Consider the following 20,247-nt stretch of genomic DNA (forward strand, 5'->3'; position numbering starts at 1 on the left):
TTTGAAACAGTTTTAAGGGTGTCTGGTTTTTGTTCTTGTTTTAAGCCTCAGTATTAGTTCACTTATAATTTGAAAATTAAACCAAATAAAAAAACTCAAGCACATAAATAATTGGAATCATACACCATTTGACTATATATTTAGTCAAATCATTGTTACATATTTGAATTTCCTAAATCCCACCTTCAATGTTCCAATGATAGCAATGTTTTTACTTGCCACCTTAATACTTCTGATAAGTTAGAACAAATTTGCTTTTACAGATGCCAGCTCCCATAAAAGGTTTTACTGAAGAGAAAAACATTTTATCCATCTGAATGCTAGGCAGTAGTGCAAAGTGAGGTGTTCCAATACATAATTTGCAGTAAAATACAAGTTTTGGTTCTGGTTTTCTCTGCTTGGATGTCTTGGCTTTTAGATCACAGCACAACAGCCTGAGCAAGCAGTGATTTAATGTTTTCTGTTGCTGCCCTGGCCTGTTTAATAGTTTCCCACAGAAATTGGAGCATGGGTGATGTGGAGGTTATTTTGGGGGTTGTTGTTTGTTTTGGGGGATGTTGTGGGGAAAAGGGGGGTGTTTCATTTTGGGTGTGGGGTAGAAAGACTGCAAGTGCTACTGCAAGGAGATTCTTACAGGGTTGTCATGCTTTTTAGTATTAAACAGGCACATGCCTGTTTAAATAAACATCCTTCCCTAAGGGAAAAAGTAATTGTGATTCCAAAAATACTTTCTTGCTGGGATTAGCATTTAACCCATACAGCAAATTTAGCTTATAGACAAAAGGATTCATTTTCTTCTTGTAGCTTACAAACTGAAAAGGCTGCAAGGCTAGCAGTTTCCAAATGCTTTAAAACCCCCTTTTAAAAAATATTTTAAATCTTCACTGACCACTCTTCTAACTGGTTCTGGACTCTCAGAAATTACTTACAGGGTTTATGTAAGGTTGTCAGCATAAGGAAAACAAACTATTAGTTTAATATTGAATGCAAACGCTTTTCCATTAGGAATTGTTTACTTGTATCCAAATATTGTAATCAGTTCTTGAGGATTATTTTTTGTGTTCTTCAGTATTGTGTACGAACAATTCAGCTCTGTATCTTTAAATACTTTCGCCTTTTAACAAACTAGTGCTCTGCAACCACACTTGAGCACAGGAAGCCTTCCTCCTGGCATATCGTCATCATTTGCGATACATCCCCTGCTGCACACGCGCTCATTTGCTCCCTGCCTTGTCAGTCAAATGTGAGCGTCCAGCAAACTATCCTGTCACGGCGTCCTGGGGCTCTGCCTCTGCCTGGAGCTGACAGCAGGTACAGAGAATGCTTTTAAACAGCCTGGAACCAGGGGTTTTGTTTCGTTTCTTTTTTTAGTCGCCTTTTGTTTTTGGAAGGGAAATGTCTCGTCTCTGGTATGGGAAGAAGGGAAGAAAGCACCAGCCAGTTAATCGTAAATGCACTCTGGTAATTTTCAGTGTAGTATGTTCATGTCTGTTATTGCAGTCTTTAAGTGTTGTGGTGCAGAGACAGTTTCTGGAAGTTTAAATTTTGAATATGTAAACAGGATGCCAAGTCACAAATTTTCATTATCTTTGAAATTACTGGTATTCCATTTGCATTAGATAATAGAAACTACTTTGAGTATTAAGGAGTTCAGCAGTTTTAAGGTGGTTTTTTTCCCCTTTCTTTTCCCTTGGAGTAATGCATTTTTTCACAAAAAAATGTGCTTTATGCCTAAGTACCAAGACCAAGAGTTTGCATGGGCATACAATTAGAGAAATGTAAATTTCCTGACTTACCATTACCTTCTCAGAAGTCAGTCTATAAAGGTCAGCTAAATACTTCTAAGTCCATGGACATGAGTCCACTGTTGTCCCATTCTCATATTTATAGTGAAGGGGAAGAAGCAAAAACAGTGGCTTTGCAGTTTATTAGATACATGAAAGGACCTGGGATTTTTCAGCGTTGTTTTCCCAAACAGAATTTTTGTAGTACTGTTTAATATGTAGTAGAATATAAAGGAAAAGGTTTTCAGTGAGACCTGTGAAACAACAGCTTGAGGATAGGGAAGAAGTGATCTTGACAATATACTGTGCTTTTACCCACTGGTAAATGTGGAAGATAGTTTTCATTTAGACTCTCCTTGTTACAGGAAAGTCTAATTCTGAAGAATTACATCTTAGTGTAAGTGTATAGTGGGTTTTGAAGCATACTTCTTGCAGGCTGCTGTTGAGTTGGTTTTTTTTTTTTTTTTTTTTTTATTAGCATATTTTTATTATCTTTCATGTATTGTTTTTATATTTATTTTTAGCCAGGATACTTGCAAAATATGAAATTGGCTTGTTGAAACAACCAGTTCTATAAAATGTGTGTAACTAAATAACAACACATTTTTGAAGTAATAGTCTCTTGACTTTCCTCTGTGGTGGTGGAGTAGAATGAAGATATATTAGCTAAATGAATTGAAATGTTATTCTAGCATACCCTGTAGCAGTTTAAAAACTATCTAAAGTTCAGTTTGCAAAGAATGTGGTTTTTTAACATGTATCTAGATACATGGATAGATAGATACAACTTGCACAGATACTTTAAAAAGTAATAGTATCCCTTGTTTTAATTGTTTCCCTTAGGACCAATACTGCACTTTAGCCAGAGTCTAACTATGTTATAAAAACAATACTTACCAGCTTTCAAGGACTGTTTGAACTAAAGAAGACTCTGTGAGAATAAGGAACAACTTTGCTGTGGGAGAGGTAGAGAAGAGGTTATTAAAATATGTAAAAAGTCAAATTGGAAAAAAAGTTACAGAAGTTCCTACAGATAGGGATATTTTTAAAATATTGCTATGTCAATAAGACAAGCTCTATTCTTGAAGTTGGGTTTTTTCTTCAATGAATGTTCATAAATCTAATGTGCAAGTGTAATCTTTTTACACAAAGGAAAGAGTATTGGTATAATTATTCCTGTTATGCAAGACCTGTGGAAAGCATACTAAGCAGCCTGGCAGCATATAAAGTGTACAGGTTTGTGACTGAATCTCTCATTAGTGATTGTTCTGAATTTGGATGAAGTCTCATCTGACATGAAATAAGTTGCTGGGCTAAATTAAGTGATACAATAAAACAAAAAGGCTAGCTTGAGGCAACTAAGTTGCTCTAGATTATTTACCAGAAAGGCCTTTCCTGATGATACTGTTAATTTGAGCTGAGCATTTGAGAAGGTTTGGTACTTTCCCAGGGTAAGAAATCAGAATTTTGGTGACTTACTGGTGTATTATGCTCCCCCTCTAAAAAGCTAGTAATGTCACCTTCCCATATTTTAGTAAATGTTTGCTATTTACTGAGTCTATTTTATGGCAATAAAAGAGATGTCAGTAAGTTTCTAGAATGTCAAAAATGCAGGCAGTGGTTCTTCCTATTAAAGCATTTCAGACAAAAGACATCAGACAATGCAAGGGGACAAAAGGTGGATTGCCATCTTCGGGAATGCTTGTCTGTGCTTTGCACAGCTTGGATAGGCAGTATAGCCAAAGGGGACAAAACAAATGAAAACTGATCATGGCTTTTATATTCTCAGGTTATTAGTGTGCAAAGAGAATTAAAATGTTGGTTTTCATACTTGAATTGTTTGACACTTGCACAACTTCTGACATTTTGAGTTATTGGTTAACTTTATTTGGTAAGCTATTGGCTGTGTTTCTTTGTCAGTTATGAAGATTTAATAATAGAGGCTTACATGTGAAAGATGAGAATTTAGTACTTCTCTGTGGATGTCAGAATTGCACACTGTCAATTCAGTAATACTACTGAAATATTTTTTAAAATCAGTTTTCCGTATTAAGTTTTTAGTGAACTAATTATATGTTTTTAATAATAAAAAAGCTAAGTGAAATCCAGTACTTTCTTATACAAGTCATTTGGCCTAGAACCTTTCCTTGACAGATATTTGCTGTACCTGTTGTCCTAGGTAATTTGGGGGTTTATGCATCATGTTTGTGCTTTTGCCATGACTGCATGGTCTCATGCAGGCCTCTTGGAGCAAGTCCAGAGGAGGGCAACTGGGTTGATCCTAGGGCTGTGTTTTGGTATCAGCTGGACACCTCTGCTATGGAGACAGGCTGAGAGAGTTGGGACTCTTCAGCCTGAAGGAGAGAAGGCTCTGGAGAGACCTAATTATGGCACCTTGCGAAGCCTGCAGGGGCTCTCCAGTAAGAGGGCTGGAGGGGGACTTTTCACAATGTTGTGATAGGACAAAGAAATTCTTCACTGTGAAGATGGTGAGGCACTGAGGAATAGATTTCTGAAGAGGATTTGTGGAATTCCCATCCCTGGAAGTGTTCAATGCCAGGCTGGATGGGGCTTTGAGTAACCTAGTAAAGTGGAAGATTCCCTACCCATGACTGGGGAGGATGTTGGAGCTGTATGATCTGTAAAGTCTGTTCCAACCTGAACTATTTAATTATTATAGTTCTTCCATTGAATTACTGTGTGTTATGTTGTTTGCATTTTTAATAGTTATTAAGTATTAGTGTACCTCGACAAAGTTGAGGTAGAGTAGCAGAGGAGTTTTTGAAAAGGTAGTTTATAAGTTAAAAGAAAGCAAATGAGTAGTAAAGACTTTTATTTTTCCTGTATGTCTTTAATGACCTGTGGAATCTGATTTGGTCCTTAATTGACTCTTTTCTGCTTAAAGCAGGAGACAAATATTTTCATGCTGGGCTGTGATTCAGTTATTTCTAAGCCTGTGTAATGCTTTCTTGTCATACCTGAGAGGGTCTTTGCAGGGCACTATCAGAGCTGAGATGTAACCTTGCTCAGTCTGCCTTGTCCTGTAATGGCAGCTTGCACTCGAGCACCAGGTGCTGTGGTTTCAGCAGCTGAACCTCTGGTTTCTCTGCTTGCAAGTGCTTGAAACTTCCTGAAATAGTTTTGCAAGGGAGCTAAGTTTTATTGGTCATGTTGCTACAGATCTTTTTTTTTATTAGGACAAAACGAATAAAGTTGTCTGGCCTGCCTCTTTAAGAAAGTAATTTTCTTAAATCTAATTATTAGTTCTTTGCACAAACCTACTAAACTGTTGAATGCATGCTAAATTTAGTTATCTTGTTGGCATTATCATATCTCTCATATGAGTGCTTCTCTCCTATCTTGAAAAAAATAGCTTGTTATCAAGGTCTACAGACTTGGTGTAACACTTTGTGTGCTTCAGGCTTTGATTGCATTCTTTTCAAGTTCATTTATTCTGGTTGTTGCAGATACTTCAGTTTATCATCAGTATATGTTAATTACAGCTTGGTGCAGTTGCTGTGGGCTTAGAGCACTTTGAGGCAGATACTCAACAGCTCATCCTGCAAAGCTGTGGGGACAATACTGGTCACAGAGGAAATGCTGCTGTCCTGTGACCTACTCAGCATTTCTGTCCCTGCTCTGGAAAACACCCCAGTGTGCACAACAGTTTGAAGAGGGACAGCTTTAAAAATACTGAGAGAAAGAGCCATGGTGACAGCCAAACCAGGGGACTGCTGTCATTCTATGGTCCTTCTCTGCATAAAATGGCCAGCTGTCATCCCTTCACTTCCTTTCACCAGCAGAGTGACAGGGAATTGAATTGACTGAATTCCACACAAAATAGAAAATGAATAGCTTTGCACCCACATGCTTTAAAAATTAATCAAATTAAATTAGTCTGAAGGTTTAGGGTTTTTTTCAAATGATACCTTACAACTGTTTATCTGGTGCAATGTGACCCATGAATTAATGCATTTTTGTGATGTAATCAAAATGTCCCAAATAATCATATTTGATATGATGGAGCAGAGTGCTTTTCCAATATTGTCTTTTCTCCAGCAGTCTTATATTTGTGGAAGGAAACTAAATTTGTCCAAAAAATGAAGTTAGTGTTTTCTCTTAAAATATTCATAGCAGCATTCAGTTCCCGTAGGCAGCTTTTTATTGGAAGGCATTCTAAAGTAACTTTGTAAGTGGCCTAATAAAACTACATTGGGGTTTTTTTTTCTTCAATGAAATATCCTGAAATATTTTTGAATCTCAAAAATTAATGTTCATGAAGTTTACAGTTCAGCCAAGTTTACACCTATGTATTAGGATTCAGTATTATGTATTAGGATTAAAAGTAAAATTGTTCAGCTTGTGTTCTTTCTTAATACTTGTCTTTTTATTTCATATTCTGAGTTGGTAACAAGGTTATAGAGAACTTACATTTCAGAGCTGTTTATGCCATTAAGCTTTATCTCTTCTTACTTCCAGAAGCACTGTTCAGCTCTGATAAGACCCCTCCCATTCTCGATGGAGACAGTTTGAGCTGCTTGTTAGCTCTGAACGGTTAGCTGTGTTTGTTTTGAGGGCAGCAATGAAAGCTGCTCCCTGTTAGCAAACAGGCATGGGGGGGGGCAGCGGGGGGTGGGGGGTGTCACTTGTGGCTTTGTTAAACTGAGGAATCCCTCACTGGTGTTAAAAGCTTTTTCTACATCTGCCAGTAGCAGGATGATATGATCAGTGGCTGAAGGGGTTCATCAAACATTAAAAAAAAATTAACTGCGTTTTCATGTGTGTTGTTGAAGGACAATAAATGTTCCATATTTGTAATTTTGTCTTCAGTTTCATTTACTGCAAGTGGCCAGCAAAGCTTGTCAAGCTAGGTACTTTTGAGATACTTTCAGAAAAACAAAGTTTAGAAACATGAGTTTCTCTAGAAGGAGAATCCTTGGCTTCTTTACTGTTTGAATCATTAGTATGCAAACCCTCGACTTATTGCATTAAATATTAAAACTGCTGGGTGTTTTGCTAAGTGGTTAACACACATAGTGTGGAAAGGTTAAAAAGGTTAAAGAGTCATGCCATGAGTCATACAATTCATCCTGTGTTTTTTCACCATGCTGCCAATATGAATACAGCAGGTAGTATTAGATCTCTAAGGATATATTCCATGTCTCTTCAAACTTGGAATCACAGAATAAACTGAGCTGGAGAGGACCCACAAGGATCATCCACTCCAGCTCCTGGCCCTGCACAGCACCATCCCCAAAATTCACACCATATGCCCAAGAGCATTGTCCAAACTTCTTGAACTCTGTCAGGCTGGTTCTATGACCACTTCCCTGGGGAGCCTGTTCCAATGCCCAACCACCTTCTGATACCCACCTTTTTCCAATACCCAAACTAAACCTCCCCTGACACAGCTTCAGGCCATTCCCTCAGGTCCTCTCACTGCTCACCACAAAGATGAGATCAGTGCCTGCTCCTCTTCTTCCCGTCATGAGGAAGTTGTAACTGCAGCAAGGTCTCCTGGCTGAACAGACCAAGTGACCTCAGCCTCTCCTCATAGAGGTTCCCCTCAAGGCTTTCCACCATCTTTGTTTCCCTCCTTTGGACACTCTCTGATAGTTTTCTATCTGTCTTTTCTTGTGGCACCCAAAACTGCCCCCAGCACTCAAGGTGAGGCCACCCAGTGCCTCACCTGAGAAGAGCAGGAGAATCCCCTCCTGTCTGGCTGGCTGCCTGGCTGGTGATGCTGTGCCTGATGCCCCCAGGACACACCTGGCCCTCCTGGCTGCCAGGGCACTGCTGGCTCATGTTCAACTTGCCATGGACCAGGTCCCTTTCCAAGGCACTGCTTTCCAGCATCTCACTCCCCAGTCTGCACATACATCCAGGGTTGCTGCATCCCCGAGTAGAATCCAGCACTGTCCCTTGTTGAACTACATGTGGTTGGTGATTGCCCAGTCCTTTGATTTGCTGAGGTCTCTCTGTAGGGCCTCCACCTCTTTGAGGGAATCAGCAGCTGAATCATCTGCAATAGACAGTTTCAGAACCCTTTTTGCCCTGAAGCCCACTAACAAGTCAGGCTATACACATTACTTGTTTTGCTCCATTCCAACCAGTGCCCAGATTAACCATAAGAGATTTAGCTGTTTTTCCCTTCTCCTACATTCTTTTTAAAGCAGAAAAAGCTAGAGAGAGAACAAAGCATCCTTCAGGAACATTTCCTGATCCTCAAAAGCTGGCTTTGGTTATCCAGGAAACTGGATGCTGAGATGGCATAGTAAAGAGAGCATAGTAAGTAAAGCACATAGCAAAGTCACATAGGTAGACCTTAAACTAATCATTTTAGTGGAAGAATTTTATCACAAAGGAGTATTTTGTATTGAAAACTACAGTCCAGTATGATGAATATGAATCTGCATCTACCTTCTATTTATGAAATGCCTTGCTTTCTAGGTATTTATCATACGGTATGAAAGACTACATGCTGGGTTTGAGAATCAATGTTCAAAGTAGAATGAGGTAGAAGTAGGTCCTGGAATGATAGGAAAACAGACAGCTAATGAGGGGCAGGGAGTGGGGCAGGAGACAGAAGAAAACACTGGTTTGTTTAGCTTGGTGAAGTAGACTAGAAGATTAGTAGGATTGCGAGGAAGGAACATGAGGAAATCTTGATGGAAGAGGAAATAGCATAAGCAGTCTATGAATTGAACCAGGTTATAAGGAAGAATAAACTTCTAATGTTACTACTAACATTTCAAAGCAGTGCTCTTGAGACTGGCAGTGACAAAATGCTGTCTGTTTGCAAGATATATCTCAATTCCTGAATGAAGTTGAAGGTAGCTGCTAGTAAGCTTAGACTTATGTGACTTTAAGATTCTGTACTCATTTAATCAAGCAGTATATAGTCTTGTCCACTGCAAAGCAAGAGTAAAGCATGTTGGCCTAAACCACAGGCATTATATAGAAGGCCAGGTGCTGCATCTGAAAGGTTGAAGTATCTTAACATAATCGTTTGAAGCCTAGTTCAGTGATGAGTGGATAAACTTGAGACAGTGTCTCATGGTTTACTTGCAGAACTTGGTATGGACTGTATACTTAATACACACTTTATACTTAAAATAAACTCTGGGTTTGAGAGCGTGGGTTCTTTTCCTTTAATTTTCCTGCGGCTAGTTTGACATTCTATGACACGGTATTTATGATGTTTGTCATTGCATACCAATGGCCTGCCATTATGCAGGTTTTTGTTCTCAAAACAAATGGAATGTGACAGTGTGCAACAGATTCAGCATGCCAAGAAGCTATTATATTGTACACACATGAATAGGTATTCATGTTTCTCTCAAGCGAGAAAAATAAGGCATCTCCATGGCATATGAAAAGGTCGATCTCTGAGTTAAAAAGCTGATAAGCAGTTCACAGATGCAAGATGATGACAAGTATGCATTTGAGAGGTTGAAGGCAAGATGGCAGTGCCCATAAAACTGTCTACATTTCCATTATGTGAAATAACAACTATATAATGGTGTTGGAGATTTTGAGATTTTTTTTTTCTCAAGAATCTTCTTGAGTAACCACACATTTACTGGCTGTTGTAAATTACCTACTGCCTTGCATGTGGTAGGGAATAGCTTAAAGAAACAGTAAGGCTTACTGCTTCAGGGTTATGTTCATAAGTTGCTGGTGTGGACAGTGTAAATTTGCAATGAAGTATCATAGCAAATACAAGGATAAAACTGCTTTCACATGATTGAGTGGAATACTGCTAAAGCTTTGCATATAGCTGTTTTAACTCTGAGAGTGCACAAGCCAATACAATTTACAACAATATTTGTTATCTGATTTGAGAGAACAGTAGAGAAATAATGGAGATAAATTGAGTGCTAGTAATGACAGATGATTCCATAATAAGGCTGGATGTCACAAGTATTCCTTTTTCCTTGCCTTGCAGTTGCATGGGGTAGAGTGAACCATCGCTGCTCAAGAGCCAGTCATGCATGACTGTGGGCTCTGTACTCAGGACAGTGGCGAGTATCTGGCCAAACTCCTTGTAGTAGGGACAGGTAGATGGGGAGCTGCTGGACTTGTGGTTGTCTTCCTTTGCACTGTGGTAGGCTCTAGAAGTTTTTAATATGCTCTTACTACATGGGACATCCATTTAATCTCTTCACCAGCTGTTTAAAGATGCTTTCATACCAATGATGATTTTGAGTTGTTCTCAAAATCACATTATTTGCTCTAGTTACATCAAAATGACTGTTGTAGTCCTTTTAGCCAGCTTGTTGCACCAGAGCAGCATGTTCTAGAGCTTTCTGACTAAAGACTTTCTGGTTGTACACCTCCTGCCAAAGTGGAGATGCCATTTGAAGTGAATGTGATGACAGATGAGCAACTCCAGAAGCTTTGGAGGGGAATGGAAAGTCCAGGACAAAGAAATTGTCGGGTGGTATTGGGATGTTATTAAACTGTAGTCTTGCTACATTGTCTTTATCTTCACTGCCAGACACAAGAGTTAGAGCTCACTAAAAAGCCTGAGATTTGCTTCTAGTCTTCATCTAGGAAAGCAAACCAGGTTCACAAGGTTCATTAATCAGAGTGTAAAGAATGTTTGAGAGGACCTTGGGATGAAGAGTTTGGGTTAAGGCATGTAACTCAGATTGACTTTTCATTTAGCATCCTGATACTGGAAACTTTATGCACTCCTATATCAGTTCTTTATTCATCCTAGATCAGTGAGATATCTGACTGCTAGTGCCCTTAGTGTTTATTTTGTAATCTTGCTGTGTTTACTCATATGTCTAAAATCCACCTACATGTGCACTGTCCTTGCAGAAACAAACATCTTTTGGCCCTTCTTGTTTGTTTGTTGTCATTGCACATTTTCCCTTCATTACTCTCCTCCAGTTTTTTCTTTCATACCTTTTTACTTTTCTTCAACTGTCAGTGGAATTATTGTCTTCCTGTCTCCATATTCAGGTAGTGTCAGTGGCTGAGTATCACCGCAGGATCGATGCTCTAAATAGCGAAGAACTGCGCACACTCTGCAGACGTCTCCAGGTGCCCTCTTCAGTAGTTTAAACCCCATCTCCAGAAACTAAAACATCTTTCTTTGTAGTGTCTTGGATCAGGGCAATTCCTGCACTCAGTGGGTTTGTCTTGTCTACAGCACTACAAGGATCCAGCAGAAAATTCCTTTTTTTTGGATGTATTTAGTTGTGCAATTCTATGATGGAATCAGTAATTTTATGATGGAATTACTAATTCCACCTTTTTCACACAGGAATTTTCTGTTAGAATTTGAAAATTTGTTTTCAGTGCTACTTGACTTGCAGTGTTGTGTTTTAACTTCTACTTTAGACTGGTGTGTTGTGTTAGAAGCTTCCCTAAAAAGAATGCAAAACAGGTGAAGAATCAAAATCTTGTTGCATGGGTGTTTAATTTTATATAGGAATCTTTCATCAAGAATCTCACAGTATATGGCAAGTATGAAGCTTCACAACTTCTGTGAAATAGGTAAGTATTTTTCCCATTATAAAAGCAGGTAACTGAGGCAGTTCAACATGGCAAAGGTCATACACATGCACACAAAACACTACTTTGAAATTAGTTTGGATTTTTGAAGGTCTGTGTCTGTGGATTAAAACTGATATTTGCATTCTCTTTAGGTGTTCCACAGTTTTTTGAGAGTTATAAAATTGTTAGCTGTTGTGCACATTATACATGCCTTACTGATGGAAACATAGCTTAGATTTCCTTAGAAGCATTGAGTATTTTGTTTTTCTCTAGTACTTGGCTGCTGAAAATGTAATTTTTTTTTCTGTATTTTTTTATTTCTTTGATCTTGGCTTTTTTTACATATTATTAAGCAAACATTTTATTAGCTCTGATATTTCTATTTAATAATCCAAAATTATTTGCTTTAAAATGTTTTGTAAGTAGTACAATTACATAGATCAATAAGGAGCATGAACCTTGAACCCAAAAGCTGCACTGTTACAGGAAAGTCAAAAATCTTGGAAAAAAAAATTATTCCCATTTGAGAACAGAACTATTCTGTTTTTGGCAAGTGGTGGTGGAGAATCCCTGTATTAGTGTTCTGGAAGTATAGGAGCTCTTTCCAAATACCTTTCACCTGATATGCCCAAACTCATGGTTTAGGCTGACTGGAAAAATCTGATGTGATGGGCTGCAACCTATAAACTCAGCTCTGAGGCCATTTGAGAGTTGTCAAATGTAGTGTAGCGTGTGTGACATTTACCAATCATGGAAGTCCCTGAAATCTGACTACAGCTCAGTCTGCTCTGTCCAACTTTGGTAGGAAATAAATCTGCCCATTTTGAAGTTAGAATGCTTTCTCTCAGATTTTTGAGCAGACACTGGTCTTTAATGAAAATTAAAGAATTGCAAGGGGAAAAAACTCTCTGCCTTACAGCTGGACAATGCTGAACTTCTCTGGAGCTGAAGCAGTAATGTGATGGATGACAGGCATTTAAAGTGTAAAATACTTGAATTATGAAATAACATTTTAGAGGTAGCAGTCTGTAAAGCAGCATGCCGATCATCATTTTGTTCATGAAACTATATGGGTAATTGCATTTTTTGTTGCGATATGGAAATTAGTGCTTAGTCTATGTTGGAAGTTCTTTTTACCTTCTATTGAAAAAAGGAATGCTTCAGCTTTTTTCTTGTTTGATACTCAGTTTAAGCACACCTTTTATTGGGTTTGGAATTAATCCTGTAATTGAGTTATTGTATGAATATACTTTGATATGATGACTTCATAAGCTGATTTTTATATAACAAAATAACAAGAGTTTGTGATAGGAGTTTTTTTGTAGTTCTTGAGCAAGATGAAAGGGGTGTCCTTTTTTTTCTTGGCTCAGGTGGCTGTATTTGTGTAAATATTCCTATCTGTATTTCAGAGTTTTCTTTGATTTGCCTTTTTTTTTTAATTAACTAAGGAAGTTCATAAAAGGTTGGCAAAGTTTACCGTGGTGATACTGTGAAATATTGCAGTTGTGTCCTATATGTTTAAAGTATGAGGGATGTGACAAACTTAATTTGGCAGGTATTTTCTTGAAATTTTCAGGATTGAGGATTGAATTTGGATAGCCTAGCTTTCAGTGAAACCTGCTTTAGGCCAATAAATTTTTCAGATGCACTTAATCTTGTTAGGATTTCTTTTTTCTCTCAACATTTTAGTAAGTCTTGCTGCAGTGGTTTATCTTACTAACTTCCTCACTTTGTCCTTCTCCTCTGTCCAATTTCACCATTCTTAGGAAGTTTTAAGTATCCCTGCAGCTGGATTTATAGATGGAAATCTGTTTGGATCACAGCTATTCTAGTTACTGAGACATGGCACTTGAACTTGAACCCCAGTGAGTGTTGACTGGGATAAGAAGCTGTTGTGAGCTGCATCTGATGAGGAATTTTGTGGCCTCTGCCATTTCCACTCAGCAGGGTCAATATGTAGGTCAGGTATTTTAGATTCCTGCAGGACCCTGCATAGTGCGTCTTTGCCAGACCTCAGTGCTCACTATGCAACTTAAGCATTGTTGCTGCTTTCCCACCCCACCATCTCAATTCTTTCTTCTTTGATTCCCATAAGTACTCCAGCAGATCAGCTTATGGAGCAGCACTATTCCTGAGGCTCCATTCAAATGGTCTGCTCAAAATATATGGCAGCAGTCTTCCCAGAGTCTGCTGCATATCTGAAAAGTTTAAGTAGTCTAAAAGAGTATTGATTCAGAAACTACTGAGAAATGTCCGTGTTGAAGTTTTGATTCCTTTCCTTTCTATTCTTTTTTTAATTACACTTAGAATGCTATGTCAGTATTAAAATGCAAGAACTTTTTAAGGTATAATCTAAAAAGCATTTGAAGCTCTTCAGCTGTGTGTGAGAACTGTTTGTTTTATCATAAAACCATAGCTTTCTTCTGCGTAGGTGTCCATGTAAGTTATTTCTATATAGTTGTGTAGCAGTTTGCTATTGGAAACAGTGAAAATCTCTATCAGATCAAATCTGTTGGATTTCTAAACTTTGGAAGGACTTGCATAATTGCTAACTGCATGATTTTAAACCTGACAAGTTTTACCTTCTGCTAATAGGGTGGCATATACTTATTTTCTTGCTGTTCTTTTTATAGATAACAACAAGAGAAGATATCAATTCACAACAGGCAACAAATATCAAAACAGACCTGGAGCCTGAAGCATTTCGGCCAAATCTTAGTGATCCAAGTGAATTGCTACAGCCAGAACAAATTGAAAAGGTATGGACTTACATTAATGTGTAAGAGCAAAAAATGATATATCTATCACAAATGCTATAACTACAGTGTAAAACACACCATTAAGAAGGCCTTGTGGGATATTAAATAGAAGAAAATAAAAATAAACTGTGTATATTAGAAAAGATGGCTAAGACCACTGAGTCCAGCTGTTACTTCAGCACTGCCAAGTCCACCACTAAACCCTTTCCCTAAGTGCCATGGCTTCCACCTCCTTTAAGTATTTCGTCAGGAATGGTAACTCAGCCACTTCCCTGGGTACCCTGTTCTAATCCTTGACAGCCCTTTCACTGAAGAACTTTTGCCCAATATCCAGTCCAGGCTTCCAGTGGGTCAACTTGATGACTTTTTCTCCTGTCCAGTTTTGGGAGAAAAGACTGACTGTTACAGCCTATTCTCAGGTAGTTGTAGAGAGTGATGAGGTCCCTCTGACCCTCCCTTTCCCCAGGCTTAACAATCCCAGCTCCCTCAGTCCTCTCCAGACCCTGCACCAGCTTTACTGCCCTTCTTTGGACACACACCAGCATTTCCATGTTTTTCTTTTAGTGAGGGGCCCAGAACAGCACACAGTACTCAAGGTGTGGCCTCACCAGTGCTCAGTGCAGGGGGGCAAGTCATGATTCCATTCTTGGCCACCTGGGCACCCACTATCTCATGCACAGCTGTCTGTCAAGCAGCACTCTTAGGTGCTTTTCCTCTTTCCAGCTGCTCTTCTCCCAGCCTGTAGTGCTGCAGGGACTTTTGCAGGACCTGGCACTTAGCCTTATTGAACCTCATCCTGTTGGCCATGGTCCATCAGTCCAGCCTGTCCAGATCCCTCTGCAGAGCCTACATACCCTCCAGCAGATTGACACTTTTGCCCAGCCTGCTGCAATCTGCAAAGACACTAAGGATGCACTTCATCTCCTCATCCAGTTCATTAGTAAAGACATTAAACAGGACTGGCCCCAGTAGTGAGCCCTGGGGAACACCAGAAGTGACTGGCCACAAAGTGGATTCAACTCTATTCACCACCACTCTCCGCCCTGTCCTCCCTGTGGCTCCCTCCCACAATCATCCAGCCAGTTTTTTACCCAGCAAACAGTGCAGTTGTCCAAGCAGTCAGTTTTTCCAGGAGAATGCTGTGGGAAGTGCTGTTAAAGGCTTTACTTAAGTCCAGGTGGACAATATTCACAGCCTCATCCAGAAAGCAGGTCACCTTGTCATAGAGGAAAATCACATTTGCCAAGTACTTAGTTCTTATGAACCCACCCTGGCTGGGCCTGACCCCCTGGTTTTCCTGCATGTGCTGTGTGATGGCACTCAAGGTGACCTTCCCAGGCCCTGAGGTCAGACTGACAGGCCTGTACTTCCTGGGATCCTTCCTACAGCCCATCTTGTAAATGGACACACATTTGCTAACCAGGATGTCCCCAGTTATCCTGGAATACTGGTGGATGGTGGGAAGTGGCTCAGTGAGAATATCTGCCAGCTCTGTCTGTTTCCAGGGGCAGATCCCATCTGGCCCTATAGACATGTGAGTGTCTAAGTGTCAAAGCAGAGCACAATTCATAGCTAAAATACTGTTATTTTTAAAAATCCTAACTTTGAATACACAATATATTCAGACAGACTTTTATCTGTCTTTGCCCTACTTCCATTCTTTCTTGAAAACATCAGTGGAAACACGGCAGTTCTTGCTGTCCAGTCCAAAGTGATTTCATTGCAAATGTGTTAATTGAAATTTTGGATTAAAAAGCACAAGAACAGGGCAACAAGCAGCATTTACCCTTCAGCTTGAATGATAACCCTTGCTGAATTGAATGATCTAGTTACTCAATACTAAGGCACTGGTGGGGCATGTAGTATTGTTATGCAAGAATAATTACATGGGTAAACCTTTTAGAGACCTTAACAAACACATGTTCTTTTGTTGATAAATGTTTCTTCTGCAGATCACTAGTAGAGATAGGAAAAGAAACCTGCTGGAGTGACCAAAAGTAGAAAATATACATGTGAAACTTCAGGTTTTAGTTTTAAGGCCACATACAAATGGTTGAGCAGAACATAATCTGCTTTCATTTACATGTAATCCATTCTTAAATATAAAACATATATTAAATAAAGGGTTGTCTTTTTCTTGTTAATAGCTCACCAAGTCTCTTCCACCGCGGACTATTGGCTATCCATGGACTCTTGTCTACAGTACTGCAAAGCATGGCATGAGCTTGAAGACCTTGTATCGCACAATGATGGGATTAGACACGCCTGTGCTGTTGGTTATCAAAGACAGTGATGGACAGGTAGGAAAATACTTGTGTGGCAGTAGGGGACCCATCAAGAAAAATATTTGAGAAGTATAAAGGAATAGCTGATGCTTCAGTCCATCATGGGAGATAAAATTGTGTGTATCAAGCAAGTTAAAATGTTGTGTATCAAGCAAATTTTCTCCTTAGAAATGTGTTTTATTCTTAAGCAGTCCTTCAACATACTACATGTCTAGGAAAATCTGTAATGATATAAGTTAGGTGTTGTAATGCAAGAGTCTGGCAATATCTAATTAATCAATATAATTTTTTTTAATGTATTTAATGTATGAGAAATACAGTCTCTAAAACTTTCCAATGCTGGGTATTGTTGAGTTGGAAGGCTGTTAGCTGTGGCTGGTGCTTCTTGGTATATTTTGTGGCTGCAGCCAACATCTTTCAAGACCCATACTAGCTTTGTTACATTATTAACTGTTTTTTTGAGTCTCTGTAGTTGTGCTCTGTTTTCTGTTGACTGGATTATGAACTTCAGGAAGTGGCTCACATCTCACCATTGGAATAGCAAACATCCTCTCTTGAATAATCTAGTAAGAAGTGAACACTGCAGGCAGTATGAAACTTCTTGATTCTTTTTCTGCAGCTTCTGTGTTTTCTTGTGGATACATGTTACTGTTGTCATGAAAAATTGACAGAACCTCTATAAAATCTGTAGCATTCAGTTCACTTATCTCTCCCAGTTTGGTAACCACAATTTTTATTCTCAGAAGCATGGTCTCATTCAGGGGGTCTGAAAACAGTAATTGAAGTATATTTTTCTTATTCAAGTCACAACCTAATTTTTTCTGTATTTTCTACCCCTGGGGTCCCTTAAAAAGAAAAATCCCTTCTAACTCTCTGCTAGTAGTGGATTCTCTCCCAGAAGTTCTTTAAAAATATTTTCTTCATTTACCTTTTGATCTTGAAGAAAAAAACAATTGAATAGTCTTGAGATGTCTCAGCAGACTCATCAGTCTCATAAATGTACTTTGATGACTTCTCTAATTCACTTATTAGCTTCTCAGGATAAATTAGTAAGATATACCTGCTTCCTAGAACCTGATCTGTCCCAGAAAAAAATGTCCTTTTTCTGGTGGGGCTGTCTTCCCACCACTATGTAGTATTGTCTGCTGCTGAAGGGATTCATGTTATTTTCTGTGTATGAGCATCTTGGCTTGAATGTTCAAAAAGCGTCATGGTTGCCCTCTGAAGACATGGAGTTCATTTCAGGTTGCAGCCTCATACCTAGGACTATGTATGAAAGCATGCCTTGGAATTCTGGATCAAGTAGGCACTGAACTCCACACAAGAGTGGGGGAAATCTGTGTCTATTCAGTGAGCAGCATATGCAGAAGGAGTGGTTCAGATGAGTTTTACATGCTCAGTCCTTCACCAGTATAGTGGAAGTGGGCTTTTCAGTAGTTCTATCTAATGTTATTAATGAAAAATGTCTGCATTTGACAGCAGAAAATCAATTTGCACTATTTTTCTGTTCAAAACATTTGGAAATTAGGCACAGAGTCTTTCTCCTCTCCATACAAAGATCTACAATCATGAAACATAAGACAATGGTAACTAACTATGCTCTTTGATAATTAGTCTGGGTAATTCATTTTATTTGTGAAGCTATTGATTTTTTTGAAGGAGGTTAATTTATTATTAATGTCTTGTATCTTCCTGGCAGATTGCCCTTTAAAACTGCTTTCCATTACTGAAAAAAAAAACCTCTTAAGTACTTTATAGGAGAATGTGTCCAGGAATAGTTCACTGGCAGTATGCTAAGATAAATACTGCATATGCCCTCCAAAAATGTGTTTTAAGAGACCAGGTAGTTATTCATACCTTACACTCGAAGATCACTGCCTGTTTTCTAAGATTCTAGTTCAGAGAAGATCCTAAGTGAGATTCAGCCATTTTGAAAAATGACAGAATTATGACCAGATATTTTCTTGACATTGTCTGAGTATACCTGCTCAGTCCTCTTTGGTATCTTCCATGTTTATGAAAGATGCTGGAATTGTCATATCCTTGGTTGAGGCACTCTTTTTTAAAATTAGAATGAATTTCTTTCCTGGGCTGCTTCCCTGAATCCCCAGATATGTTTCCCATGTTTATGAAGACTGCTTTTTTATTATGTTGATAATAGGTTGAGTAAGGAGCAAGTGTACCTTGTAACTCTTCATAATGTTCTATTAAAGGCTACTAAGCCTCACGCTACTGAATTTTTTAATTCAAAACCTTTTCCAATTTTGCTTTCTTTTTCAGATCAATTAATAATTTTATTTAAATGTCTGGCTAAACAAACAAAAGAAAAAAAAACAAGCAAAACACCGAACTTTTACAAACTTTATTTGTGTAAAAGCTAAGCAATGCCTAGTTGGAATTTGGAATGTAAAGCAACCTAAATTGCCTGCTTCAGTTAAATCTAGGAGATTCTTTAAAAAAGGTGTCCATGAAATCTATAGTTGCAACATTACAATTGTTATGGATTGTCTGTCTACTGTTTTGTGCTTCTGTTAGTGAACTCTGAGAGCCATTTAAAAAGGAATTGGCGCCTGATTCCTGAACATGAGTCACTAAATAAGTGGTGGTCTGGAAATGGGATTAATGCAGTTAACCATTCCAAGGACTGTCTAGTTTTATAAAAAGTCATTCTTCACATTGTATGCCCTGCAGAAGTCTGAGACATGGAACCTAGGGACATGGGAATTCTAGTTATCCACCCTAACAATTAGCCACAAAAATTGGATCTCATAGAAAAATCCTAGGGACATTGCTTCTCAAGAACTAGAGTGACTGTTGGGAAGAAAATTGCACTTTTACTGTAAAGCCTTATTCTTTTATTGTTGCTTATAGCAAAGAGGTGATCTTCCAAGAGTCAGCTTGACGTGTCTAGAACACAGAGAGATTGTCAAATCCTGATTCCTGAGGGTACTCGAAGATCAACTGGACAAAACTGAGTCAACCTAATAGCTTCAGAATTAGTCCTCCATTGAGTAGGGAATTATGTGGGAGGCTGTCTGAAATTCTTAATAGCCAAATTTATTCTAGAGTTAGAAATAAAGCTTCAGAGTGTCTTAGGTAAAATACGTAAGTTCTTCTACATGGTTAGAATGGACTAGTTTTGTGTTTTACTGAATGTACAGATAACATCTTTGAGAGGATCCAGGACAAACACTGGAATAAGTGTTGTGTGTTAAGTTTACACCTATATAGAGGCTGAACTGAGATAGTTTACGTTTGTCAAAACTCTGTTTGATACTTTACCTGAAGGTTAATTCCTCTCAAGGAATATCTGTTGTTAATTAAATCTTACATTTACTTTTTATCTATTTTATTTATATTTATTTACTAGATGTAGTATCAGCCCTAAGGATATTTATCTGAAGTAAGGCATGTCATAGCTACCTGAATGTAGCTTAGCTACCAGAACTGCTGCATTTATTCAAAGAATGACTTGAGCCCTTAAAAGAAGTTAGGATACAAATAGTTTTAGGACTAAGAAATAATTGCAAAGGTTCCCATTGCTGGAAACTGTGCATGTAATTACTTAAATATAGAATATTATCTATTTCACCAGCCTATTTTGTTATATTTATTGATGAAACTAAATTTTAATTTAGTTGGATTCAATGGATTTTTATGCTAAAAAATGCTCTATATAAGTTCACTTATCTGCATTCACTAAGTGCAGTCTAAGGTCACAAAATGTTTGATAGAGAAAAGTTAACAGCCAGTTTTCTGAAGTCTAGTCTATTGACCCAGGTGCTTGAAATAACAAAAAGGAAAAAGTGTCTCATCTGTCCTGCTTTTTAGAGTTTTCTTGTGCAAAAACCATAACTCAGTGCACTCAGAACCGTGGTACAGTGAAATTCATAGAGTGAATTTCAAATT

At 38.4% G+C, this 20,247-nt stretch overlaps 1 protein-coding gene across 5 annotated transcripts in view; it reads left to right on the forward strand.

Moving 5' to 3' along the window:
• OXR1 (oxidation resistance 1) overlaps window positions 1-20,247 on the forward strand; it is a 73,779-nt gene that overhangs the window by 50,112 nt on the left and 3,420 nt on the right. For 2 of the 5 annotated variants that reach the window (XM_018913008.3, XM_050970461.1), the window contains 3 exons: window positions 10,758-10,838; window positions 13,928-14,053; window positions 16,201-16,353. In XM_018913008.3, coding sequence (XP_018768553.3) covers window positions 10,758-10,838; window positions 13,928-14,053; window positions 16,201-16,353 — 360 coding nt within the window. Of the gene's footprint in view, window positions 1-1,327; window positions 1,462-10,757; window positions 10,839-13,927; window positions 14,054-16,200; window positions 16,354-20,247 lie in introns of those variants that run through there. The other 3 variants (XM_009087524.4, XM_018913033.3, XM_050970460.1) reach the window with 3 other exon arrangements.

This window comes from Serinus canaria, chromosome 2 (assembly GCF_022539315.1).
Source record: "Serinus canaria isolate serCan28SL12 chromosome 2, serCan2020, whole genome shotgun sequence".
Taxonomy (NCBI): Eukaryota; Metazoa; Chordata; class Aves; order Passeriformes; family Fringillidae; genus Serinus; species Serinus canaria.